Raw genomic sequence first — 24,779 nt, 5'->3', positions numbered from 1 at the left:
GGGGGGCCAGTCTAGCACCAGCGATAGCGATGCGCGGGGCTGCGCATCGCTATCGCTGTAGGGGCTACACACGAGTGATCTATTCTTAAAATCTAAGCAATCTGGTCAGATTGCTTAGATTTTAAGCATGGATCTCTCTCCGTGAGTGCTCCCCTTAAGTGTATATGGCATCACTCTCAGGTCCAGCAGTTTAGCATAACTGTTACTACTTAGAGCATATAGACCCCAATGGCTCATTCTACCTAATGTTCCCATGGCTTAGCTAGCTAAGGGGTCTATTTACTAAGCCCTGGATGGAGATAAAGTTGCTGGAGATAAAGTACCAGCCAATTGGCTCCTAACTGCCGTGTCATATGCTGGGTTTGAAAAATGATTGTTAAGATCCGATTGGCTGGTACTTTATCTCCAGCGACTTTATCTCCATCCAAGACTTAGTAAATAGAACCCTAAATCACTATATAGATTATGTGCACCCGTCACCACAGAAACTGTAAACTGTAAAGCAGCAGCTAATCTACACAGTTAAACAATATAAAGAAACCAGCGCTTCAGGAAACAACCACATAAAAGAATTGAAAGGCAGATATTCATTCAGAGTCAGACCATGTGGGTATATGATATTTAAGTATATATCCACATTGCTTCTCGTTTCAATAATCCTTTATCTCTATTCTCTCCTCTTTTATCTTACAATACTGTACCTATGATTTTATACTTCAGTGATGCCAAATTATGGTTCCTGTCTCGAAACTGTTTGGCCACAGGTTGGTCAATCTCTTTTCCTTCTAAAGCCATTCTAATGGCGCTGCAATACTGCGCCTTACGCTCGTGGAATTATCAGGATGTCTTGCCAAGTGTCAGGCCAGGGCATGAAGGGCCCACCGGGGGAATGCAGTGGTAGGGGCCCATGCTTAGAGACTTGGCTAACTATTAGTGAGTGTGTGATCTGGACCCCTTGATAAATATATATATATATATATATATATATATATATATAGTAAATACTGTTAATTCATGCATGATAGTGTACCAGATCAATAACAGCAATGCACTGTATTAAATACACCATAGTCCTGTGCATTATACTGTAATATATGTATAATGAGCTTGATCCATAGAGGAAGGGGTGGGCTCACAGGGAGTAGGGCCCGCCGGGGGTTTCCCCTGTGAGCCAGTCCAGCCCTGGTCTTGCCTATGTAATATAAGCCGTGAGGGCAGCGGATAAAATGTACTACCTATTTCATAGTGCGGATAAGGATGTGCCTAATCGGTATCCTTTTCCCCCGTATGGGCATGGGTAAAAGAGTTGCCCGTTTCAATGTATGCACATGTGGTATATCCAAGACATTTATACTGTTATCACCAGGCTTTTTAGACTAGTGGACAATCTAATCCCTAGTTTTTTTTACCATGTCTGTGGCAAGTCTTCATCATTCTGAACCAGTGGGCAAAATCTTTAAACCCCTGTCCCTCCTTAATTACTGCCACATCAAGAAAGTGTATGGACTGGATGTTAAAAGTGAATTTTATATTTGGATCCCAAGAATTATTTTTACCTATGAAATAATCTGTTGGGCCCTGCCAAATGATGAATATGTCATCAATGTATCGGATATAGAAGTGAATGTTCCTCCGAAATCGCTGTTCCCCGAAGAATAAGTCACTCTCTAACCTGAACATAAATGTGCTGGCATATGCCGGTGCTGTAGGCGTCCCCATACCACAACCAAGTATCTGCTGAAAGATATAATTACGGTTCAATACCAGTGTGAGCAATTGTGTAAAGAAGGATAAATCTGGAGCAGGATTTGTTATATAACAATCCATTATACGGTGGTCCAGATTTATCCCAGGGCTTGTTCACATAGTGTGTTGTGCTCACAAGTAGATCCATATAAGTGGCCATGAGAACCCTTATTTGTAATTGAATGTAGCCATAGGGATCTCTCTGCATGGGCGTATGCAGCACATTTATTAGGGTGTGCACTGCCAGAGGGGTGTGTCTAGCACCGCCTATTGAGTGTGCCTAGTAATGTCTATTGGGTGTGCCTATAACCACCGCGGAGCTGGATTAAGGATTTGGGGGACCCGGGACACTTAAGACGGTGCAGGGGCTAAAGTCTAAAATTTAAATCATAGCATAGAAAGTATTAAAGATTCTTAGTCAAACGGCACCATTGCAAATAACTGATGTGAAAACTATGGAGCATCACATGCCATTCATGTGAGAGGTGAACGTCCGCTGCAAAGTGCATGAGGGCCGACTGAAACGCTACAGTGGAGCAGCTCACAATCAAACTTAACCTAGGGGTTACCAGACATCTGTCTTAAGTGGCAGTTCAAGCCATTTAGCTGCTCTCCGCGCTGTACACGGCGGTTACTCTGGCTATTAGCTGGTGGTCAAAATAATGTGACTTGACCATGTATTTATGAATATGTCTTATGTTGTTTAATATACTTTGTATATATTTTACTAATAAACACTGTGGTTTTTGCATTACATCCACAATAATCTAAATGTATTTAAATTATTTCACTTTGATGCCCTTGCGTACTGTTTTCCAATACCTCTAAAATAAAGCATATGTTTTCAATGTACAAATACACAAAAGTGCCCAAGAAGATCTTTATTAATTTAGGCAAATTTTTGATGTTAACCACCAGCACTCAGAATGGATAAGAAGCCACAGCAGAGACCAGCTCCACGTAGCTCAGCACTAGAGTGCGGTGTCAGCGGCAGTACCAGGAATGACAGAGAGACCAGCAGGAGGCCTCCAAGATGTTTGCAGTCTGCGCACGATGGTCAGTGCCACAGTATCCAAGGCAGGACCGGCCAGGAGAATGTAATAGGCACCATCAAGCCTCTGAAGCCAGAAACAGCCAAGCATCCAGAAAATCACCACAGGACAGGGTTGTTAATGCCGTCCTTCCTGAATGGTGACTTTTAGCGCCTCATTTTTTTGATGAATTTGGGCACCTTCAGTTTCTGGACGATCTTAGGCGCTTTCGGCACAAATTTTTTAACATTCAGTTTCTGGATGGGCTTCTTTAAGATCTTCTTTATGGATGGTTTTTGTTCTTTCTTCATCTGCCTGGGGTCCTTTCTCCCGTTGCGTACAATGTTATGACGCTCCGCTACATGGTGTTTCTGGTGGTGGTCCCTCTGATGATGACCCATCTCGTGTTTCACATGGTAGTGATGTTTTCCACGGGGTTCTTCATCTTCATCATCATCATCATCGTCCAATTCCAGGTATCTGTGTGCTGTTGACCATGAAGGAAATTATGAGAAAATGTTAGTACCGAACTACAAAAAACATTGACTATTCTAGACTTAGTTATGAAGCTATAATAAAGCAGGAGTAATGTCATCATGTGTAATATAAAGCACTGTCCTAATATCAAGTAAAATAAAATAAATATTTTCTCCATGTTACTGATTTGGTGGCACCGTGGGCCCTACTAAGGGTTGGATACAAGCCCATGGTAACAATATGCTGTTCTACATTGAACATGTGCAGAAACACGCACATTATGCCTGGAGTGGGGGACCTGATGTGGGCAGGAATAATCTCTGTACAGTAGGGTGTATATACTGTATGTACTTTAAGTGTAATGCTCCCCCTGGAGGTGCTAGAAGGTACTGCATACTGTGTGAGCTACTGCATTTTGACTGACAGAACTATAAATTATAGCTACAGTAATAAAGGGTAAAAAAAAAAAAAATCTGCATCGGGCCCTGTCCTGTAGGAGAGAGAGAGGGACCGCAAAACAGACACACAGACCCCACACACTAAAAGATACTATGCCCAATGCTAATGTAGTAAAACAAGAATGCAAGCACTCATGGCACTACAAGTATCAGCATACATTGACAAAAACATACTGGTAGATCCTAATTTGTGTATTTGTGTAAGTAATAAGACATTATGGGGGGAATTTAATTGCAGGTGAAAGTGATACATTTTCAGGGGTGTTCACTTATTGCGCATATCACCCATAAATTTCACTTATTGCTTGCTACTGAGTGTTACCTTATTGTGCAATCCAATTAAAAAATCAGGTGTTGAGTGTTTCCCCTGATAATTCTTTCTGGTTTTACCTGTGTTAAGCATAGGTCAAAAAGGGGGAAATCTGCCTGTACCCCAAGAAAAGACAATCTAATATTGGCTAACTGTATAGAAGTCTATTAGTGGCCCTAATTAAAGTATTTGGGGTTCTTACATTGTGTCATATGGCTGTTATAAGCATTTTTCTAAAACAGTGAAAAAATGATATATTGCTAAATAAATGCACTACTTAAACTGGGGGTGCATTAAAATGCCAATGAACACTTTTCATAAGAAGTGAAAACTTCTCATGAAAACGGGTTATCACCTGCAATTGAATTCCCCCCTGTAAGCTCTGTAAGCTCCAGTGGTGCAGGAACTGACATGAATGATTGTATAGAACACAACTGAGGGCGCCCCTGGTGGCTGCCTGACCCTCTGCAGTAATGTGATATGTAAATTAGTAACTATACAGAATTATTACTGACAGTTGTAGTGAGACAAGTGCGCAGTGCAGGTGTCGGCTCCCTCAGTATAAGAAATACCTGGCAGTGACATCTTTGTAGTAGTAATATGTATAATTACCTCGCTGGGGTAGATGTTGCTGCAGTAGTGTCTCGATGTCATCTTGCACTACTCCGTAAATCAGCCGGTGGAAGGCATTACTCAGACACTCCTTCAATGTTTGGAAGCTGAAATGTAACAATAATGAGAAGCTGTCAGGGTATAATAGTGCACAGAGCGCAGCCCAGAGACCTGTTCCCCCGGTGTATCCATCACTGAGCCATAATTCTCATTCTCTTTGTGTTCTACTCAAGTTCTGCCATATTCATAGTCTAACTCATTGTTCTAATGACGTTCTGCAATTCCCATAATGATACCTTCACTGAAGGTGATTATAAAGGATTGTTATTTTCATTTTCAGTATTCCAATGCAATAGATCAGGCCTGGCCAACCTGTGGCTCTCCAGCTGTTGTAAAACTACAAGTCCCATCATGCTCTGCCACAGTTTTGCTATTAGGGAATGCTAAAACTGTGGCAAGGCATGCTGGGAATAGTAGTTTCAAAACATCTGGAGACCCACAGGTTGGCGCCAGGCCTGCAATAGATGGTCCTATAAATCCCCAGAATAAAATGTATATATAAAACCCCAGAATATAATGTACACTGACAATTGCATTGTGTACATGTACAGTGTACTTTGTAATTGGTCAAATATTTTCAGCTTCCAATGGGCACTAAAACAAAAACACACATCTTCATCAGAGCCTACCACCCGCCCCTCCTCCTTCTTCCTCATGTATCATCCCTCGCTTCCAGTGATACTTGTCTCTTGTCTACTCCCTTTAAGCGGCTCTGACTCTGTGTGTGCTCACCCTTCACTAGATACAGACACAATGGGGGGAATTCAGTTGTTTTGTGGGAGCCCAAATGTTATGGGTATCCACCGAAGCAATTCGATTCTTCACCTCTATGGGTACACAAGCCCCGTATAAGCAGCCATTAGTTCTGTCCTCTGAGGTTTAAACCACGACTGCTCTATATACAGTATACTTAGAAACCTCACCATTTACAAATAATCTAGGACTCCCATATGACCAGACTTTGCCCATAAAATAACCCCATACTTCCTCATGCATCCCAGATAGATGATAAGGTAAATAGATGTCTCCTCCTGTACTATACGAGGCAGCTATTTTATGGGTTAAACCAAAATGCCCAGGAATGCAGCCTATCCATTCACTGGGTACCAATGGTGTCACTGAGGCACCTGATGAGCAATATTCATGAGGCAATGGGTCCTGTTGAGGTGTTAGGCTGCATCCTTATGAATATTGGTTATATACACAAAATGGTTTCCTCCATCATGTGTAAGTGACAAGTACTTCAGGAAAAGTAAATACTTGAGGTCAGAGCACCTATGTAATGTAATATAATGTGTACAGAATGTTAGTAACTTACTATGCAGTACAGCAAAGGCATATTCCGGCAAGTATCACTAGTCCAATGAAACCGATGTTGGTACCAACGGTTTTCCAATCCAGTGTAACTGTTCAGGAAAGAAAGACAGATGAGAGACGCACGTGAGAAACGTTACATGTGTATAGAGACAATCGATATTGGGCATTATTACACTTATGGCGGTATCCAATTAGCAGCGGTAATTTTTCACTGCTAATTGACTCATCTGGGGCTATCCTATTAGCCATGATGCCAGCGCTTATCAGGGCTAATTGCATACCCCCTTTAGAGAGACAGATCACACCAGTAAGGCTGGGATGTGTGTAAGCTGCCTACATACTGGATGCTATGATACTGCCGCTGATATCTGGCAATTGGCCGGGTATCACAGCACGTGTAGCCTGAGGCAGCGGGGCCGACCCTGAGCCTATCGCGTGTGGTTATTTATGGCCAGGATAAGAATGGCTGACTCCTGTGTAATTTAGAACCTGACCAGTAATCCTGTCACAGGGCCGTGTATGAGACAGTGACATGTACAGGCCTATGTGTGCCGACTGTAGAGCTGTACTGCTGCCTGAGGCGCCTCTCTGTCACACACTGCTATAACCATCCATAGAGAGAGTATGTAACCAGGGCCGGCTCCAGGGTTTTGACCGCCCCGGGCAGGCGATGGGGGCGTGGCTTCATACAGGGGGCGTTGTCACTTACGCCCCCTGTACAGTAGTAGCGCCGATGAAAGATGTGCGGTGCGCGATGACGTCATCGCGCACCGCACAGCAAAGGTCCTCTCCACGAAGGGGAACTAGACGCTTCGTGTCTAGTTCCCTTCGTGGAGAGGACCTTTGCTGTGCAGTGCGCGATGACGTCATCGCGCACCGCACAGTAAACGTCCTCTCCACGAAGGGAAACTAGACGCTACGCGTCTAGTTCCCTTCACGGCGGGGGACAGCGGCGGGGGACAGCGGGCAGCGGGGGGCGCACGGCACTTCAGCAGCGGATCTTGCCGTGGTGCGGCGCCCTCCGGATGGCGCCGGCGCCCTCCGGAAGGCGACGCCCCGGGCAAAAGTCCTGCTTGCCCGTGGCAAGATCCGCTACTGTATGTAACTATAGGGGACTAATAATGTAATTCCCAGCCAACACGGTAAATATCTTCATTTACACTTATACATTAAAGGAATCGGTGCAAAGCAACAAATACAACAATTACTGTACCTTGATGCCAATTAAAGCTCCTCGATTGAGAAGCTTGCGCCAATGGCGCCTCTGCCGAGCCTTAAAAAATAAACAGAAATACATACATTATACATATTTGTGTGTCTTTATTAAGAAGGTCACAGCTATTACTTAGACATTACATAACTACAGCGTATTCTGTGACACAGTGATGTAATATTGTGAGGAAACTCACAAGAGAGCATTTCTCCAACATGTCCTCACAGCATGACACTGGCCCAGCACAAAGCTAAATTATACATTATCCCAGCGAGACATTATCTAGCTGTCTATCTATCTATCTATCTATCTATCTATCTATCTATCTATCTATCTATCTATCTATCTATTTTTATATCAATCTATCAGCAGCAATTTCTTAACACCTAGTGTCTGTGATGTCATAATGATGTCATAATGCCACCTGTGACCTACTGCATGGAGCCAGCTAGCTGGGATTAGGCCCAATAGGTGTATAAAGTGTGTTTTATATGGCCCAGCACAAAGCTACATTATATGTTAAAACAAAGAGACTTTCTATTATTCTATCTCTCACTATCTATCTGTCTATATATCTATCTACACATTGTATTTATATTATTTGCTCTGTAGTAATAATAAAACATCCTATAAATACTAGACACAGAATAAAGAAAACCCGGACACAGGAATGAAGCATTGTTGATGCTTTTGCTCTGGCAGCGACATTATACGATAGTGTTACCAGAACAGGAATTACATCGGTACTTATATCGCAGCGACACATAATGAGGGCGGGTAAATGCTGGGATAAATACATACAGAATAAGAGGGGTGTTGGAAGCTGGCGCTCCCTAAAATACCCCACACGGTGTAAAGAAGGAAATAAGAGACAGTGTAGTGTGTATATATAATAATAACATAACACTTGTCTGTCTGATAAAGTGACGGGTGTTCAGTCTTCTTTTTTCAAATTTAAAACATAGTAACATGTACAATACTGCAATATGTTTAAAAAGAAATTACATATACTTTTGTAATTAAAATAATAATAAATAGGGCGGGCGCATCAACCATAGGGCTCTGCTATGATAGTAGGCCTGTAATCCTGTTTAATTTTGTTTTTCAATCCTTACTAATAGAAAGTCCTAGAAATAATCCTCCCTTACCTTCAGATGGATATATAGGCCGGCCTTGGGTCCCCATGGTGAGCAAGCTCACCAGGAGAAAAATAGCAAAAAGAATAATTTTCATCATTCTTCTCAATTTCGTCCTTAGACGACAACGACTCCTTCACCTATCAAAGCCGCACCTCCCAGCAGCAGCAATTTATTACCACCTAGTGTCTGTGATGTCATAATGATGTCATAATGCCACCTGTGACCTGCTGCATGGAGCCAGCTAGCTGGGATTAGGCCCTAGTATCTATCTATCTATCTATCTATCTATCTATCTATCTATCTATCTATCTATCTATCTATCTATCTATCTATTTTTATATCAATCTATCAGCAGCAATTTCTTAACACCTAGTGTCTGTGATGTCATAATGATGTCATAATGCCACCTGTGACCTACTGCATGGAGCCAGCTAGCTGGGATTAGGCCCAATAGGTGTATAAAGTGTGTTTTATATGGCCCAGCACAAAGCTACATTATATGTTAAAACAAAGAGACTTTCTATTATTCTATCTCTCACTATCTATCTGTCTGTCTGTCTATATATCTATCTACACATTGTATTTATATTATTTGCTCTGTAGTAATAATAAAACATCCTATAAATACTAGACACAGAATAAAGAAAACCCTGACACAGGAATGAAGCATTGTTGATGCTTTTGCTCTGGCAGCGACATTATACGATAGTGTTACCAGAACAGGAATTACATCGGTACTTATATCGCAGCGACACATAATGAGGGCGGGTAAATGCTGGGATAAATACATACAGAATAAGAGGGGTGTTGGAAGCTGGCGCTCCCTAAAATACCCCACACGGTGTAAAGAAGGAAATAAGAGACAGTGTAGTGTATATATAATAATAACATAACACTTGTCTGTCTGATAAAGTGACGGGTGTTCAGTCTTCTTTTTTCAAATTTAAAACATAGTAACATGTACAATACTGCAATATGTTTAAAAAGAAATTACATATACTTTTGTAATTAAAATAATAATAAATAGGGCGGTCACATCAGCCATAGGGCTCTGCTATGATAATTGGCCTGTAATCCTGTTTAATTTTGTTTTTCAATCCTTACTAATAGAGAAAGTCCTAGAAATAATCCTCCCTTACCTTCAGATGGATATATAGGCCGGCCTTGGGTCCCCATGGTGAGCAAGCTCACCAGGAGAAAAATAGCAAAAAGAATAATTTTCATCATTCTTCTCAATTTCGTCCTTAGACGACAACGACTCCTTCACCTATCAAAGCCGCACCTCCCAGCAGCAGCAATTTATTACCACCTAGTGTCTGTGATGTCATAATGATGTCATAATGCCACCTGTGACCTACTGCATTGAGCCAGCTAGCTGGGATTAGGCCCTAGTATCTATCTATCATCTATCTATCTATCTATCTATCTATCTATCTATCTATCTATCTATCTATCTACACATTGTATTTATATTATTTTCTCTGTAGTAATAATAAAACATCCTATAAATACTAGACACAGAATAAAGAAAACCCGGACACAGGAATGAAGCATTGTTGATGCTTTTGCTCTGGCAGCGACATTATACGATAGTGTTACCAGAACAGGAATTACATCGGTACTTATATCGCAGCGACACGTAATGTGGGTGGGTAAATGCTGGGATAAATACATACAGAATAAGAGGGGTGTTGGAAGCTGGCGCTCCCTAAGATACCCCACACGGTGTAAAGAAGGAAATAAGAGACAGTGTAGTGTATATATAATAATAACATAACACTTGTCTGTCTATAAAGTGACGGGTGTTCAATCTTCTTTTTTCAAATTGCCATTATGTAACACATAGTAACATGTAGAATACTGCAATATGTTAAAAAAGAAATGACATATATTTATGTACTTATAATAATAATAATAATAATAATAATAACAATAAATAGGGCGGCCGCATCAGCCATAGGGCTCTGCTATGATAATTGGCCTGTAATCCTGTTTAATTTTGATTTTTAATCCTTACTAATAGAAAATCCTAGAAATATTCCTCCCTTACCTTCAGATGGATATATAGGCCGGCATTGGGTCCCCATGGTGAGCAAGCTCACCAGGAGAAAAATCGCAAAAAGAATAACTTTCATCATTCTTTTCAACTTCGTCCTTAGACGACAACTCCTTCTTCACCTATCAAAGCCGCACCTCCCAGCTGCAGCAATTTATTACCACCTAGTGTCTGTGATGTCATAATGATGTCATAATGCCACCTGTGACCTGCTGCATGGAGCCAGCTAGCTGGGATTAGGCCCAATAGGTTTATATGGTGTGTTTTAAAATTGCTGATAAAACTGAAAATACGTTTCACATCCATCTACTGTACTAATTGTTGGACCTTGCTTATAGGTGTGGAAAGAGAAGGAACTCATTATTAACATTGGGGGTCATTCCGAGTTGATCGCTAGCTGCCGTTGTTCGCAGCGCAGTGATCAGGCTAAAAATTGTCACTTCTGCGCATGCGTATGGTGCGCACTGCACACGCGCAAAGTACTTTCACAAAAGCCGATGCAGTTTTACACAAGCTCGAGCGACAATTTTTTTTTTCTTAGCAGCGCTGCGATCCTTTCATTCGCACTTCTGCTAAGCTAACATACACTCCCAGAGGGCGGCGGCTTAGCATTTGCACTGCTGCTAAAAGCAGCTAGCGAGCGAACAACTCGGAATGAGGGCCATTATGTAGCCCAATCTTACAGCTGGCTGTATTAACGCTAGTGTGACAGTGCCTCCACTCAAACCTTTGTTTCGCTATACTAGAATAGCAAAGTGGGGGAAGGTTTGAGAAACCCCTGTGACGTACTAAATCAAGGCTACAGCAATGGAAGTTCTAGTTCTACTATGTCACCACATATGGAGGTGTGGGGGTTGCTTCCCGTAATATTCTGTCTTTCATCGGCTCAAGCTTTCCAGAAGACCAATAACTTGACACTATTACACCTAAATTGTAACTTCACTCTACTTTTATCTTTAAGTTAAGCGTTAAAAGACTCTAACAAGTTCACAAACATACAGTGGCGTAAGTTCGTCCCAGTAGCCCGGGGGTGAGATAAATATTGGTGCCCCCTTCCCCCCCTATATTTAGATAAGTGTGTGTGTGTGTGTGTGTGTGTGTGTGTGTGTGTGTGAGAACCCATGACCTGTTACACTGACAGCAGGCACTTTACTAATGGAGCTATTTGCTCCTGTTTAGGAAGCAGGAGAATTCTTACTATACGAAGTTACGTGTAATTGTCAGAGAAGTAACTTCATGTAGTTAGAATTCTCATATTTCCTATACAGGAGCAAATAGCTTCATCAGTAAGGTGTCTGCTTCCAGTGTAACAGGTCATGGTTTCTATTCCTGGGTATGACACTTGTAAAATGTGTATCTAAAGTATTATAAAAAGAGTGTGATTTCTAAGGTACAGGGACCAGCGAGGCAATTGGCTACTGATAAGAGAGTAGCAGCTATCAACTTAATTTAATGGTGTCACAGAATGGGTGGAGAGGTGCCCCCTTCAGAGCAGGAGCCCGGCGGCAGATGACTCTGTTGCCTCCCAGAGTTCTGCCTCTGCAAACACATGTGACACAGAATGCAGTTTACAGTACACTCTTAGGGGTGTATGCAATTAGCGGCGAATCGCGGCAAATTATCGCCGTTTTTTAGTTCGGCACAATTCGACCGTCCAATTTCGGCAAGTGGTTGCCGAAATTCACCATATTCAATGGAAAACGGATTCGACAGTCCCGCGGGCGAAAAACGGCCGATTTGCCGAATTTTGCCGCGATTTAAAAAAACGGGGAAAAACGGAAAAAACACGAAAAAAAATGGCGTGGGGTCCCCCTCCAAAGCATAACCAGCCTCGGGCTCTTCGAGCTGGTCCTGGTTCTAAAAATGCGGGGGGGAAATTGACAGGGGATCCCCCGTATTTTTAAAACCAGCACCGGGCTCTGCGCCTGGTGCTGGTGCAAAAAATACAGGGGACAAAAAGAGTAGGGGTCCCCCGTATTTTTTACACCAGCATCGGGCTCCACTAGCTGGACAGATAATGCCACAGCCGGGGGTCACTTTTATACAGTGCCCTGCGGCCGTGGCATTAAATATCCAACTAGTCACCCCTGGCCGGGGTACCCTGGGGGAGTGGGGACCCCTTCAATCAAGGGGTCCCCCCCCAGCCACCCAAGGGCCAGGGGTGAAGCCCGAGGCTGTCCCCCCCATCCAAGGGCTGCGGATGGGGGGCTGATAGCCTTGTCAAAATTGAAAGAATATTGTTTTTCAGAGTAGTACTACAAGTCCCAGCAAGCCTCCCACGCAAGCTGGTACTTGGAGAACCACTTGTACCAGCATGCGGGAGAAAAACGGGCCCGCTGGTACCTGTAGTACTACTGGGGAAAAAATACCCAAATAAAAACAGGAGACACACACCTTGAAAGTACAACTTTATTACACACTGCCGACACACACATACTTACCTATGTTGACACGAAGCAGTCGGTCCTCTTCTCCAAGTAGAATCCACGGGTACCTGAAAATAAAAGATAATTATACTCACCTGATCCATGGTCCAGAGATAAATCCACGTACTTGTCAAAAAAAGAAAACGAACACCCGACCACCGGACTGAAAGGGGTCCCATGTTGACACATGAGACCCCTTTCCCCGAATGCCGGGACCCCACGTGACTGCTGTCACTGAGGTCCCTTCAGCCAATCAGGAAGTGCCACGTCGTAGCGCTCACCTGATTGGCTGTGCGCGTCTTAGCTCAGACAGCGCATCGCACAGCTCCCTCCATTACTTTCAATGGTGGGAACTTTGGCGTCAGCGGCGGGGTTACCCGCGGTCAGCGGCTGACCAGCGGGTGACCCCACCGCTAACCGCAAAGTTCCCACCATTGAATATAATGGAGAGGCTTTGCGATGCGCTGTCTGACAGCTCAGACGCGCACAGAGCCAATCAGCAGAGTGCAAGGACGTTGCACTCGCTGATTGTCTGAAGAGACACTTCTGTGACAGCTGTCACGGGGGTGTCTGCATTCGGGGAAAGGGGTCCCATGTGTCAACATGGGATCCCTTTCAATCCGGTGGTCGGGTGTTCGTTTTCTTTTTTTGACAAGTACGTGGATTTATCTCTGGACCATGGATCAGGTTAGTATAATTATCTTTTATTTTCAGGTACCCGTGGATTCTACTTGGAGAAGAGGACCGACTGCTTCGTGTCAACATAGGTAAGTATGTGTGTGTCGGCAGTGTGTAATAAAGTTGTACTTGTCACGGTGTGTGTCTCCTGTTTTTATTTGGGTATTTTTTCCCCAGTAGTACTACAGGTACCAGTGGGCCCGTTTTCTCCCGCATGCTGGTACTTGTGGTTCTCCAAGTACCAGCTTGCGGGGGAGGCTTGCTGGGACTTGTAGTACTACTGGGAAAAACAATATTCTTTCAATTTTGACAAGGCTATCAGCCCCCCCATCCGCAGCCCTTGGATAGGGGGGGAACAGCCTCGGGCTTCACCCCTGGCCTTTGGGTGGCTGGGGGGGACCCCTTGATTGAAGGGGTCTACACTCCCCCAGGGTACCCCGGCCAGGGGTGACTAGTTGGATATTTAATGCCACGGCCGCAGGGCACTGTATAAAAGTGACCCCCGGCTGTAGCATTATCTGTCCAGCTAGTGTAGCCCGATGCTGGTGTGAAAAATACGGGGGACCCCTACTCTTTTTGTCCCCCGTATTTTTTGCACCACCACCAGGCGCAGAGCCTGGTGCTGGTTTTAAAAATACGGGGAATCCCCTGTCAATTTTCCCCCGCATTTTAAGAACCAGGACCAGCTCGAAGAGCCCGAGGCTGGTTATGCTTTGGAGGGGGGACCCCACGCCATTTTTTCCCGTTTTTCCCCGTTTTTTCAAAATCGCGGCAAAATCCAGCAAATCAGCCGTTTTTCGCCCGCGAGACTGTCGAATCCGTTTTCCATTGAATATGGTGAATTTCGGCAACCACTTGCCGAAATTGGACGGTCAAATTGTGTCGAATTAAAAAACGGCGATAATTTGCCGCGATTCGCCGCTAATTGCATATACCCCTTAACCTCTCCCCCCAGTAGTAGTTATATATTTGCAAATATATGAAGCGTCAGTGCACTGAGATAGTTGGGGTATAATCCCTAAAGCCATGCAGAAGTCCCCTTGAAGTTCCATTGTAATCCCCTGGTAACAATTGAGTTATCGACATTCTCTCCTCCATTGGCTCCTACATTGTATCAAATACCGGAAGGGAAGGTTAGGCAATAAGTATCTGCACTGCATTAGTTTGTATCCAACTGGGTAAAGTGTTGCAGAGGTCGGGCTAGACTGTAGCAATATGTCTGCTGCACATTCAGTACAATTTATCCTCAACTGTCCCTATTGCTCAAAGCTTACACGCCACTTGTGTTTTTCCTGCAGGCCCCGTGTTATGGGTGTAGTATGATTTGACTGGTCCCTTTCCTATAGACGGTGAAACCCTTAGGAATAAGTCTGACAGTGATCATAGGTCTCTCTGTGGTCTATCCCAGTTATCTCACTCTCCGGGGACCAGTCTACGTTACCCACCAGATGTATACCTTGCTGGTGAGTATCACTGACTACAGTAGTTGTTAGTGTCCTGTGCCTTCTGTCATACACTCTGAGGCAATATAAGGGGGGTTTGTAGTCTGTACTCCCCCAAAGGTCAGTACCATTGGCTCATGAATCGGTGCTAACACCGTAGCTAAGCATGAATGTGAGGGCTTCTATCCCCACTGTGGTTACCCCTGGTGCTCTGTCACTCACAATTGCTGCTGTCTCAGTGTTCCAGACGTTGCTGCGCTGCAGAGGGGTGGCTCCCTATGCTGGGAACTTCTCCTGTTGGGCGGCTCTAGCTGCTGCTGCTCCAACCGCTACCTGGGACAGGGACTGACTGGGATGCTTTTCAACTAGGGTCTCCTCCTTTTAGGCGGCTCCTCCCAGCTCAGCTCCTATTGGAGCTGTCATTGGGATAGCACTGGGTGGCGCTTCAACCCCGGAGTCTCCTCATGCTGTGCGGCACTGCTTACTGCTGCTGCTTCCGGGACCTGGACACTCCCAGCCTCCGCTGCCTCCTCGACTAACACTCCTCGCCCAGCTCTGCTGCTTCCAGCCACTGCTGCCGTTGCCTCATCAATTAGCGCCGCTCCCCCGGCTCTGTGCTCTCCAATGTCACCTGCTATGCAGCTGGAGGTCGCGTCTCTCTGCCCAGTTAGGAAGATGAATGTCCTCTCACTTTTCCTCCGCTGTCCACGGCACACTAATCAGCCGCTCTTTTTTTTCTCTCCCTCCGGTGTGTCACACTTTTTTTTCTCCAAACACCGCCAGCACCCCCCAGCCTCAACCACCTCATCTGGGTTCTGTCCTTCCCTGTTCGTGGGCCTCTACTGCCCAGGAGCCTCGCGAGCTGTCCCAAGTCCCCTCGGCCCACACCTTCAGAAAGGTACAGAACAACCACATGTATGTACACATATTACATTTCATCAATTCAACAGGGTAATGCTTTCTACAATATGCATATATTCATTAAATACAAAGGATACATACATGACCCTCTACAATTAGATGGATGGTTTTTGACTGTGACTGTAATTTATTCCCAGGATCCTAATCTTCAATATAAATAATAATAGTATAGGGGTTTAGGAATTAGGGATAGGGTATATAGGTATGCTTCTTAGGAAAATAATTTCAAAATATTTAAGTTATATACCAAATCCAATGACAAAAATGTTAAATAATAAATTGTATGAAAAACTTACATTAATAACTGATACGTAAAGGACAATTGATGCCCCTTAAATGTACAACAGACAGTGGTGAAAAATGTGAAAACCAGACAAAGAACTTAATGAATTAATGGCACTGAGAGGTTATAATTCTACTACAGATCTAGCAATCATTAACACGGCACCGGCATATAATAATGTGACTGCATCTCACTAATCCTTATAATTTCATATTGCAATAATATAACGTATTTGTCTAAATTAGAGTTTCATATATAGTACTACTACAGTCCCCATACCTGTGTCTGCCAGAGCATTCTGAAACTTGGAGGACTACAAATTACAGCGTTCCTTGGCATCCATGGTTATACTGGAACCTGTACTTTCAAAGCATTTTTATTTAAACGAAAATTCTCCTACATCTAACTGAAAATTGCATTAAACACATAGAACCAGAGGAGGCTCAAGAGGTGGGGCTGCAGCCAGGGCTCACTGGAGGTTGGTGTGGGCTGTGGCTCCCCTATCTGAAATTTGGACTGTGCTGCAGCCGCACCTCTGGAGCCGCCACTGTATAGAACTAAAGGGAAACTTCTTCCTTATGCAATTCATAGGTCCATCATGTAATAGAAAAAGACTATGAAATGTGAATCCAGAATGGAGGAACTGCTTCTTGCAGTACCCCACTGCTGTCATAGAACTTACCGGCTCTGCCTATGGCATCTCTTTATCCAGCAGTGATTATACAGGAATAGGGGTCAGCGCTGCTTCTTATTATGTAACAAGAGGGAATCTATAATCAAATCAGATTACTTCTGCAGCCCTCAATGTTTGCCTTATATTGCAGCTCCTCAGCCTAATATGGGGACGGCGGAATGGGAGCACTTATACATCTAGCCTGAAAATATCATCTTGCTTGAGATACTTGGCATGAGGGTTCCGCTTGGTCTTGTGTATCGCTGCTAGCACTGCTGTCTTTATACCTGAAAATGCATCTTAGTCACAATGTGAGGCAACTAGAATGCACCACAGACTGTGCTGATTAATTTGATATGTGACATTAGAGATGAGCGGGTTCGGTTTCTCTGAATCCGAACCCGCCCGAACTTCATGTTTTTTTTCACGGGTCCGAGCGACTCGGATCTTCCCGCCTTGCTCGGTTAACCCGAGCGCGCCCGAACGTCATCATGACGCTGTCGGATTCTCGCGAGGCTCGGACTCTATCGCGAGACTCGGATTCTATATAAGGAGCCGCGCGTCGCCGCCATTTTCACACGTGCATTGAGATTGATAGGGAGAGGACGTGGCTGGCGTCCTCTCCATTTAGATTAGGGTTGAGAGAGAGAGAGAGAGATTGACCTGAGGCTGTGATACTGTAGAAGAGAGTGCAGAGTTTAGTGACTGACGACCACAGTGACCACCAGACAGTGCAGTTGTTTGTTTTATTTAATATATCCGTTCTCTGCCTGAAAAAAACGATACACACAGTGACTCAGTCACATACCATATCTGTGTGCACTGCTCAGCCCAGTGTGCTGCATCAATGTATATATATATATCTGACTGTGCTCAGCTCACACAGCTTATAATTGTGGGGGAGACTGGGGAGCACTGCAGTGCCAGTTATAGGTTATAGCAGGAGCCAGGAGTACATAATATTATATTAAAATTAAACAGTGCACACTTTTGCTGCAGGAGTGCCACTGCCAGTGTGACTAGTGACCAGTGACCTGACCACCAGTATATATAATATTAGTAGTATACTATCTCTTTATCAACCAGTCTATATTAGCAGCAGACACAGTACAGTGCGGTAGTTCACGGCTGTGGCTACCTCTGTGTCGGCACTCGGCAGCCCGTCCATAATTGTATATACCAGTGACCTAACCGTGGTTTTTTTTTTTCTTTCTTTATACATACATACTAGTTACGAGTATACTATCTCTTTATCAACCAGTCTATATATTAGCAGCAGACACAGTACAGTGCGGTAGTTCACGGCTGTGGCTACCTCTATGTCGGCACTCGGCAGCCCGTCCATAATTGTATATACCACCTAACCGTGGTTTTTTTTTCTTTCTTTATACATACATACTAGTTACGAGTATACTATCTCTTTATCAACCAGTCTATATATTAGCAGCAGACACAGTACAGTGCGGTAGTTCACGGCTGTGGCTACCTCTGTGTCGGCACTCGGCAGCCCGTCCATAATTGTATACTAGTATCCAATCCATCCATCTCCATTGTTTACCTGAGGTGCCTTTTAGTTGTGCCTATTAAAATATGGAGAACAAAAATGTTGAGGTTCCAAAATTAGGGAAAGATCAAGATCCACTTCCACCTCGTGCTGAAGCTGCTGCCACTAGTCATGGCCGAGACGATGAAATGCCAGCAACGTCGTCTGCCAAGGCCGATGCCCAATGTCATAGTACAGAGCATGTCAAATCCAAAACACCAAATATCAGTAAAAAAAGGACTCCAAAACCTAAAATAAAATTGTCGGAGGAGAAGCGTAAACTTGCCAATATGCCATTTACCACACGGAGTGGCAAGGAACGGCTGAGGCCCTGGCCTATGTTCATGGCTAGTGGTTCAGCTTCACATGAGGATGGAAGCACTCAGCCTCTCGCTAGAAAAATGAAAAGACTAAAGCTGGCAAAAGCAGTAGCACCGCAAAGAACTGTGCGTTCTTCGAAATCCCAAATCCACAAGGAGAGTCCGACTCCAATTGTGTCGGTTGCGATGCCTGACCTTCCCAACACTGGACGTGAAGAGCATGCGCCTTCCACCATTTGCACGCCCCCTGCAAGTGATGGAAGGAGCACCCGCAGTCCAGTTCCTGATAGTCAGATTGAAGATGTCAGTGTTGAAGTACACCAGGATGAGGAGGATATGGGTGTTGCTGGCGCTGGGGAGGAAATTGACCAGGAGGATTCTGATGGTGAGGTGGTTTGTTTAAGTCAGGCACCCGGGGAGACACCTGTTGTCCGTGGTAGGAATATGGCCGTTGACATGCCTGGTGAAAATACCAAAAAAATCAGCTCTTCGGTGTGGAAGTATTTCACCAGAAATGCGGACAACAGGTGTCAAGCCGTGTGTTCCCTTTGTCAAGCTGTAATAAGTAGGGGTAAGGACGTTAACCACCTCGGAACATCCTCCCTTATACGTCACCTGCAGCGCATTCATAATAAGTCAGTGACAAGTTCAAAAACTTGGGCCGACAGCGGAAGCAGTCCACTGACCAGTAAATCCCTTCCTCTTGTAACCAAGCTCACGCAAACCACCCCACCAACTCCCTCAGTGTCAATTTCCTCCTTCCCCAGGAATGCCAATAGTCCTGCAGGCCATGTCACTGGCAATTCTGACGAGTCCTCTCCAGCCTGGGATTCCTCCGATGCATCCTTGCGTGTAACGCCTACTGCTGCTGGCGCTGCTGTTGTTGCTGCTGGGAGTCGATGGTCATCCCAGAGGGGAAGTCGTAAGACCACTTTTACTACTTCCACCAAGCAATTGACTGTCCAACAGTCCTTTGCGAGGAAGATGAAATATCACAGCAGTCATCCTACTGCAAAGCGGATAACTGAGGCCTTGACATCCTGGGTGGTGAGAAACGTGGTTCCGGTATCCATCATTACTGCAGAGCCAACTAGAGACTTGTTGGAGGTACTGTGTCCCCGGTACCAAATACCATCTAGGTTCCATTTCTCTAGGCAGGCGATACCGAAAATGTACACAGACCTCAGAAAAAGAGTCACCAGTGTCCTAAAAAATGCAGCTGTACCCAATGTCCACTTAACCACGGACATGTGGACAAGTGGAGCAGGGCAGGGTCAGGACTATATGACTGTGACAGCCCACTGGGTAGATGTATGGACTCCCGCCGCAAGAACAGCAGCGGCGGCACCAGTAGCAGCATCTCGCAAACGCCAACTCTTTCCTAGGCAGGCTACGCTTTGTATCACCGGTTTCCAGAATACGCACACAGCTGAAAACCTCTTACGGCAACTGAGGAAGATCATCGCGGAATGGCTTACCCCAATTGGACTCTCCTGTGGATTTGTGGCATCGGACAACGCCAGCAATATTGTGTGTGCATTAAATATGGGCAAATTCCAGCACGTCCCATGTTTTGCACATACCTTGAATTTGGTGGTGCAGAATTTTTTAAAAAACGACAGGGGCGTGCAAGAGATGCTGTCGGTGGCCAGAAGAATTGCGGGACACTTTCGGCGTACAGGCACCACGTACAGAAGACTGGAGCACCACCAAAAACTACTGAACCTGCCCTGCCATCATCTGAAGCAAGAAGTGGTAACGAGGTGGAATTCAACCCTCTATATGCTTCAGAGGTTGGAGGAGCAGCAAAAGGCCATTCAAGCCTATACAATTGAGCACGATATAGTAGGTGGAATGCACCTGTCTCAGGCGCAGTGGAGAATGATTTCAACGTTGTGCAAGGTTCTGATGCCCTTTGAACTTGCCACACGTGAAGTCAGTTCAGACACTGCCAGCCTGAGTCAGGTCATTCCCCTCATCAGGCTTTTGCAGAAGAAGCTGGAGACATTGAAGGAGGAGCTAACACGGAGCGATTCCGCTAGGCATGTGGGACTTGTGGATGGAGCCCTTAATTCGCTTAACAAGGATTCACGGGTGGTCAATCTGTTGAAATCAGAGCACTACATTTTGGCCACCGTGCTCGATCCTAGATTTAAAGCCTACCTTGGATCTCTCTTTCCGGCAGACACAAGTCTGCTGGGGTTGAAAGACCTGCTGGTGACAAAATTGTCAAGTCAAGCGGAACGCGACCTGTCAACATCTCCTCCTTCACATTCTCCCGCAACTGGGGGTGCGAGGAAAAGGCTCAGAATTCCGAGCCCACCCGCTGGCGGTGATGCAGGGCAGTCTGGAGCGACTGCTGATGCTGACATCTGGTCCGGACTGAAGGACCTGACAACGATTACGGACATGTCGTCTACTGTCACTGCATATGATTCTCTCAACATTGATAGAATGGTGGAGGATTATATGAGTGACCGCATCCAAGTAGGCACGTCACACAGTCCGTACTTATACTGGCAGGAAAAAGAGGCAATTTGGAGGCCCTTGCACAAACTGGCTTTATTCTACCTAAGTTGCCCTCCCACAAGTGTGTACTCCGAAAGAGTGTTTAGTGCCGCCGCTCACCTTGTCAGCAATCGGCGTACGAGGTTACATCCAGAAAATGTGGAGAAGATGATGTTCATTAAAATGAATTATAATCAATTCCTCCGCGGAGACATTGACCAGCAGCAATTGCCTCCACAAAGTACACAGGGAGCTGAGATGGTGGATTCCAGTGGGGACGAATTGATAATCTGTGAGGAGGGGGATGTACACGGTGATATATCGGAGGGTGATGATGAGGTGGACATCTTGCCTCTGTAGAGCCAGTTTGTGCAAGGAGAGATTAATTGCTTCTTTTTTGGGGGGGGTCCAAACCAACCCGTCATATCAGTCACAGTCATGTGGCAGACCCTGTCACTGAAATGATGGGTTGGTTAAAGTGTGCATGTCCTGTTTTGTTTATACAACATAAGGGTGGGTGGGAGGGCCCAAGGACAATTCCATCTTGCACCTCTTTTTTCTTTTCTTTTTCTTTGCATCATGTGCTGATTGGGGAGGGTTTTTTGGAAGGGACATCCTGCGTGACACTGCAGTGCCACTCCTAAATGGGCCCGGTGTTTGTGTCGGCCACTAGGGTCGCTAATCTTACTCACACAGTCAGCTACCTCATTGCGCCTCTTTTTTTCTTTGCGTCATGTGCTGTTTGGGGAGGGTTTTTTGGAAGGGACATCCTGCGTGACACTGCAGTGCCACTCCTAGATGGGCCCGGTGTTTGTGTCGGCCACTAGGGTCGCTAATCTTACTCACACAGCTACCTCATTGCGCCTCTTTTTTTCTTTGCGTCATGTGCTGTTTGGGGAGGGTTTTTTGGAAGGGCCATCCTGCGTGACACTGCAGTGCCACTCCTAGATGGGCCCGGTGTTTGTGTCGGCCACTAGGGTCGCTAATCTTACTCACACAGCTACCTCATTGCGCCTCTTTTTTTCTTTGCGTCATGTGCTGTTTGGGGAGGGTTTTTTGGAAGGGACATCCTGCGTGACACTGCAGTGCCACTCCTAGATGGGCCCGGTGTTTGTGTCGGCCACTAGGGTCGCTTATCTTACTCACACAGCGACCTCGGTGCAAATTTTAGGACTAAAAATAATATTGTGAGGTGTGAGATATTCAGAATAGACTGAAAATGAGTGTAAATTATGGTTTTTGAGGTTAATAATACTTTGGGATCAAAATGACCCCCAAATTCTATGATTTAAGCTGTTTTTTAGTGTTTTTTGAAAAAAACACCCGAATCCAAAACACACCCGAATCCGACAAAAAAAATTCGGTGAGGTTTTGCCAAAACGCGTTCGAACCCAAAACACGGCCGCGGAACCGAACCCAAAACCAAAACACAAAACCCGAAAAATTTCAGGCGCTCATCTCTAACTTGTATGTTTGTGTGTGACTGAGTCTATGGACAGGATTCAAATCTTTTCTGCCGATGGGTGCGATATCAGCATTTCAGCTCGCCACCCCCCGGGGTGGTGAGCTGAAATGCATGAAAAGTGACCCATTTGGATGCCCAAATGGGACTTTTCATGATCGCACCCATGTCTTTAGTCGGGTTTAGCTGCTTTACGTTGCTAAACCCATCTCTTATGGGCGCGATCAGCGCGAAAATGGGGGTCATTAGACTATCGCCCCACGATCTCCCGTCACTATAGACGGGAGATCGGGGGTGATAAAAGATTTGAATCCCGCCCTATATATGAAGCACAACAGAACTTGGCGTGAAAAGATGCGACTAAGATGCATTTTGAGTAAAAAGATGCAAAAAAGATGGCCAGTGCAATCACAGTCACACAGGACCTGGGCCCTCATTCCGAGTTGTTCGCTCGCAAGCTGCTTTTAGCAGCATTGCACACGCTAAGCCACCGCCTACTGGGAGTGAATCTTAGCTTATCAAAATTGCGAACTAACGATTCTCAAAATTGCGAATAGACACTTCTTAGCAGTTTCTGAGTAGCTCCAGACTTACTCGGCATCTGCGATCAGTTCAGTCCGTTTAGTTCCTGGTTTGACGTCACAAACACACCCAGCGTTCGCCCAGACACTCCTCCGTTTCTCCAGCCACTCCTGCGTTTTTTCCGGAAACGGTAGCGTTTTTTCGCACACACCCATAAAACGGCCTGTTTCCGCTCAGAAACACCCACTTCCTGTCAATCACATTACGATCACCAGAACGATGAAAAAACCGTGAGTAAAATACCTAACTGCATAGCAAATTTACTTGGCGCAGTCGCAGTGCGGACATTGCGCATGCGCATTAGCGACTAATCGCTCCGTTGCGAGAAAAAAATAACGAGCGATCAACTCGGAATGACCCCCTGGTGCGCAGAGAGGGGACTGCAGCAATAATGGGGGTAATTCCAAGTTGATCGCAGCAGGATTTTTGTTAGCAGTTGGGCAAAACCATGTGCACTGCAGGAGGGGCAGATATAACATGTGCAGAGAGAGTTAGAGTTGGGTGTAGTGTGTTCAATCTGCAATCTAAATTGCAGTGTAAAAATAAAGCAGCCAGTATTTACCCTGCACAGAAACAAAATAACCCACCCAAATCTAACTCTCTCTGCACATGTTATATCTGCCTCCCCTGCAGTGCACATGGTTTTGCCCAACTGCTAAAAAATTTCTTGCTGCGATCAACTTGGAATTACCCCCAATGTACAGTATGAGGACACAGCTATACAAACATAACACCATCTCAGGATGGAAGTATGCACACTTACCGGTGTCCACGTCCCTAGGTAGAAGTACTGTGCATGCGTTTTCTCAGCACACGGATGATGGTAAAGTGTGTCATATGCATGTGAAGCCCTATTGTCTCACACATTCCCAGTATGGAAATATTATTACTGAGCATGTACTGGTTCTCTGGCAGTGTGAATCATGTGCTCTACTGTATTGCCAGAGGCGTGTGGTATGTTAGGTAGATTAGACTTAGGTCGACAGTGTCTTCGTCGACCACTATCGGTTGACAGTAAGTAGGTCGACCTGGTTTCTAGGTCGACAGGGACTCTAGGTCAACATGTAGTAGGTCGACATGAAAAAAGGTTGACATGAGTTTTTTTTACATTTTTGGTGTCGTTTCTCCATACAGTGACCGGGAACCCCAATTAGTGCACCGTATCCCCTCGCATGGCTCACTTCGCACGCCATGCTTCGGGCAAGGTGCCTCGCTCCACTACCGCTGCTCTCGGCACAGGTTACCGTTCCCAATTGTAGTCCACATGGATCATAAAGTATGAAAAAGTTCAAAAAATTAGTTTATTCTTTTTACTTTTTTTATCTTTTTAACTCAAGTCGACCTTTTGTCATGTCGACCTAGAACATGTGGACCTAGAGTCCTTGTCGACCTTGAAACCATGACGACCTACTTACTTTCGACCAATAGCGGTCGACCTAGATAGTGTTGACCTACTTACTGTCGTCCTAAAGACCGGATCCCTTGCCAGAGCATCATGCTACTGCTGAATGTTGCTTTATGG

General features: G+C 45.1%; 1 protein-coding gene across 3 annotated transcripts in view; it reads right to left on the bottom strand.

Moving 5' to 3' along the window:
• Nucleotides 1-426: 426 nt before the first annotated feature.
• LOC134944620 (uncharacterized) overlaps nucleotides 427-24,779 on the bottom strand; it is a 59,778-nt gene continuing 35,425 nt past the window's right edge. Inside the window, exons 1-5 of one of the 3 annotated variants that reach the window (XM_063933335.1) lie at nucleotides 10,414-10,531; nucleotides 7,225-7,284; nucleotides 6,013-6,100; nucleotides 4,635-4,741; nucleotides 427-3,264 (exon numbers count right to left, since the gene is read on the bottom strand). In XM_063933335.1, coding sequence (XP_063789405.1) covers nucleotides 2,945-3,264; nucleotides 4,635-4,741; nucleotides 6,013-6,100; nucleotides 7,225-7,284; nucleotides 10,414-10,501 — 663 coding nt within the window. In that variant the 5' untranslated portion in view covers nucleotides 10,502-10,531 and the 3' untranslated portion in view covers nucleotides 427-2,944. Of the gene's footprint in view, nucleotides 3,265-4,634; nucleotides 4,742-6,012; nucleotides 6,101-7,224; nucleotides 7,285-8,372; nucleotides 9,767-10,413; nucleotides 10,532-24,779 lie in introns of those variants that run through there. The other 2 variants (XM_063933334.1, XR_010181912.1) reach the window with 2 other exon arrangements.

This window comes from Pseudophryne corroboree, chromosome 7 (assembly GCF_028390025.1).
Source record: "Pseudophryne corroboree isolate aPseCor3 chromosome 7, aPseCor3.hap2, whole genome shotgun sequence".
In the NCBI taxonomy this organism is placed as follows: domain Eukaryota; kingdom Metazoa; phylum Chordata; class Amphibia; order Anura; family Myobatrachidae; genus Pseudophryne; species Pseudophryne corroboree.
Note: the sequence above shows the minus strand (reverse complement) of the source record. Positions and strands in the feature narration are given on the sequence as shown.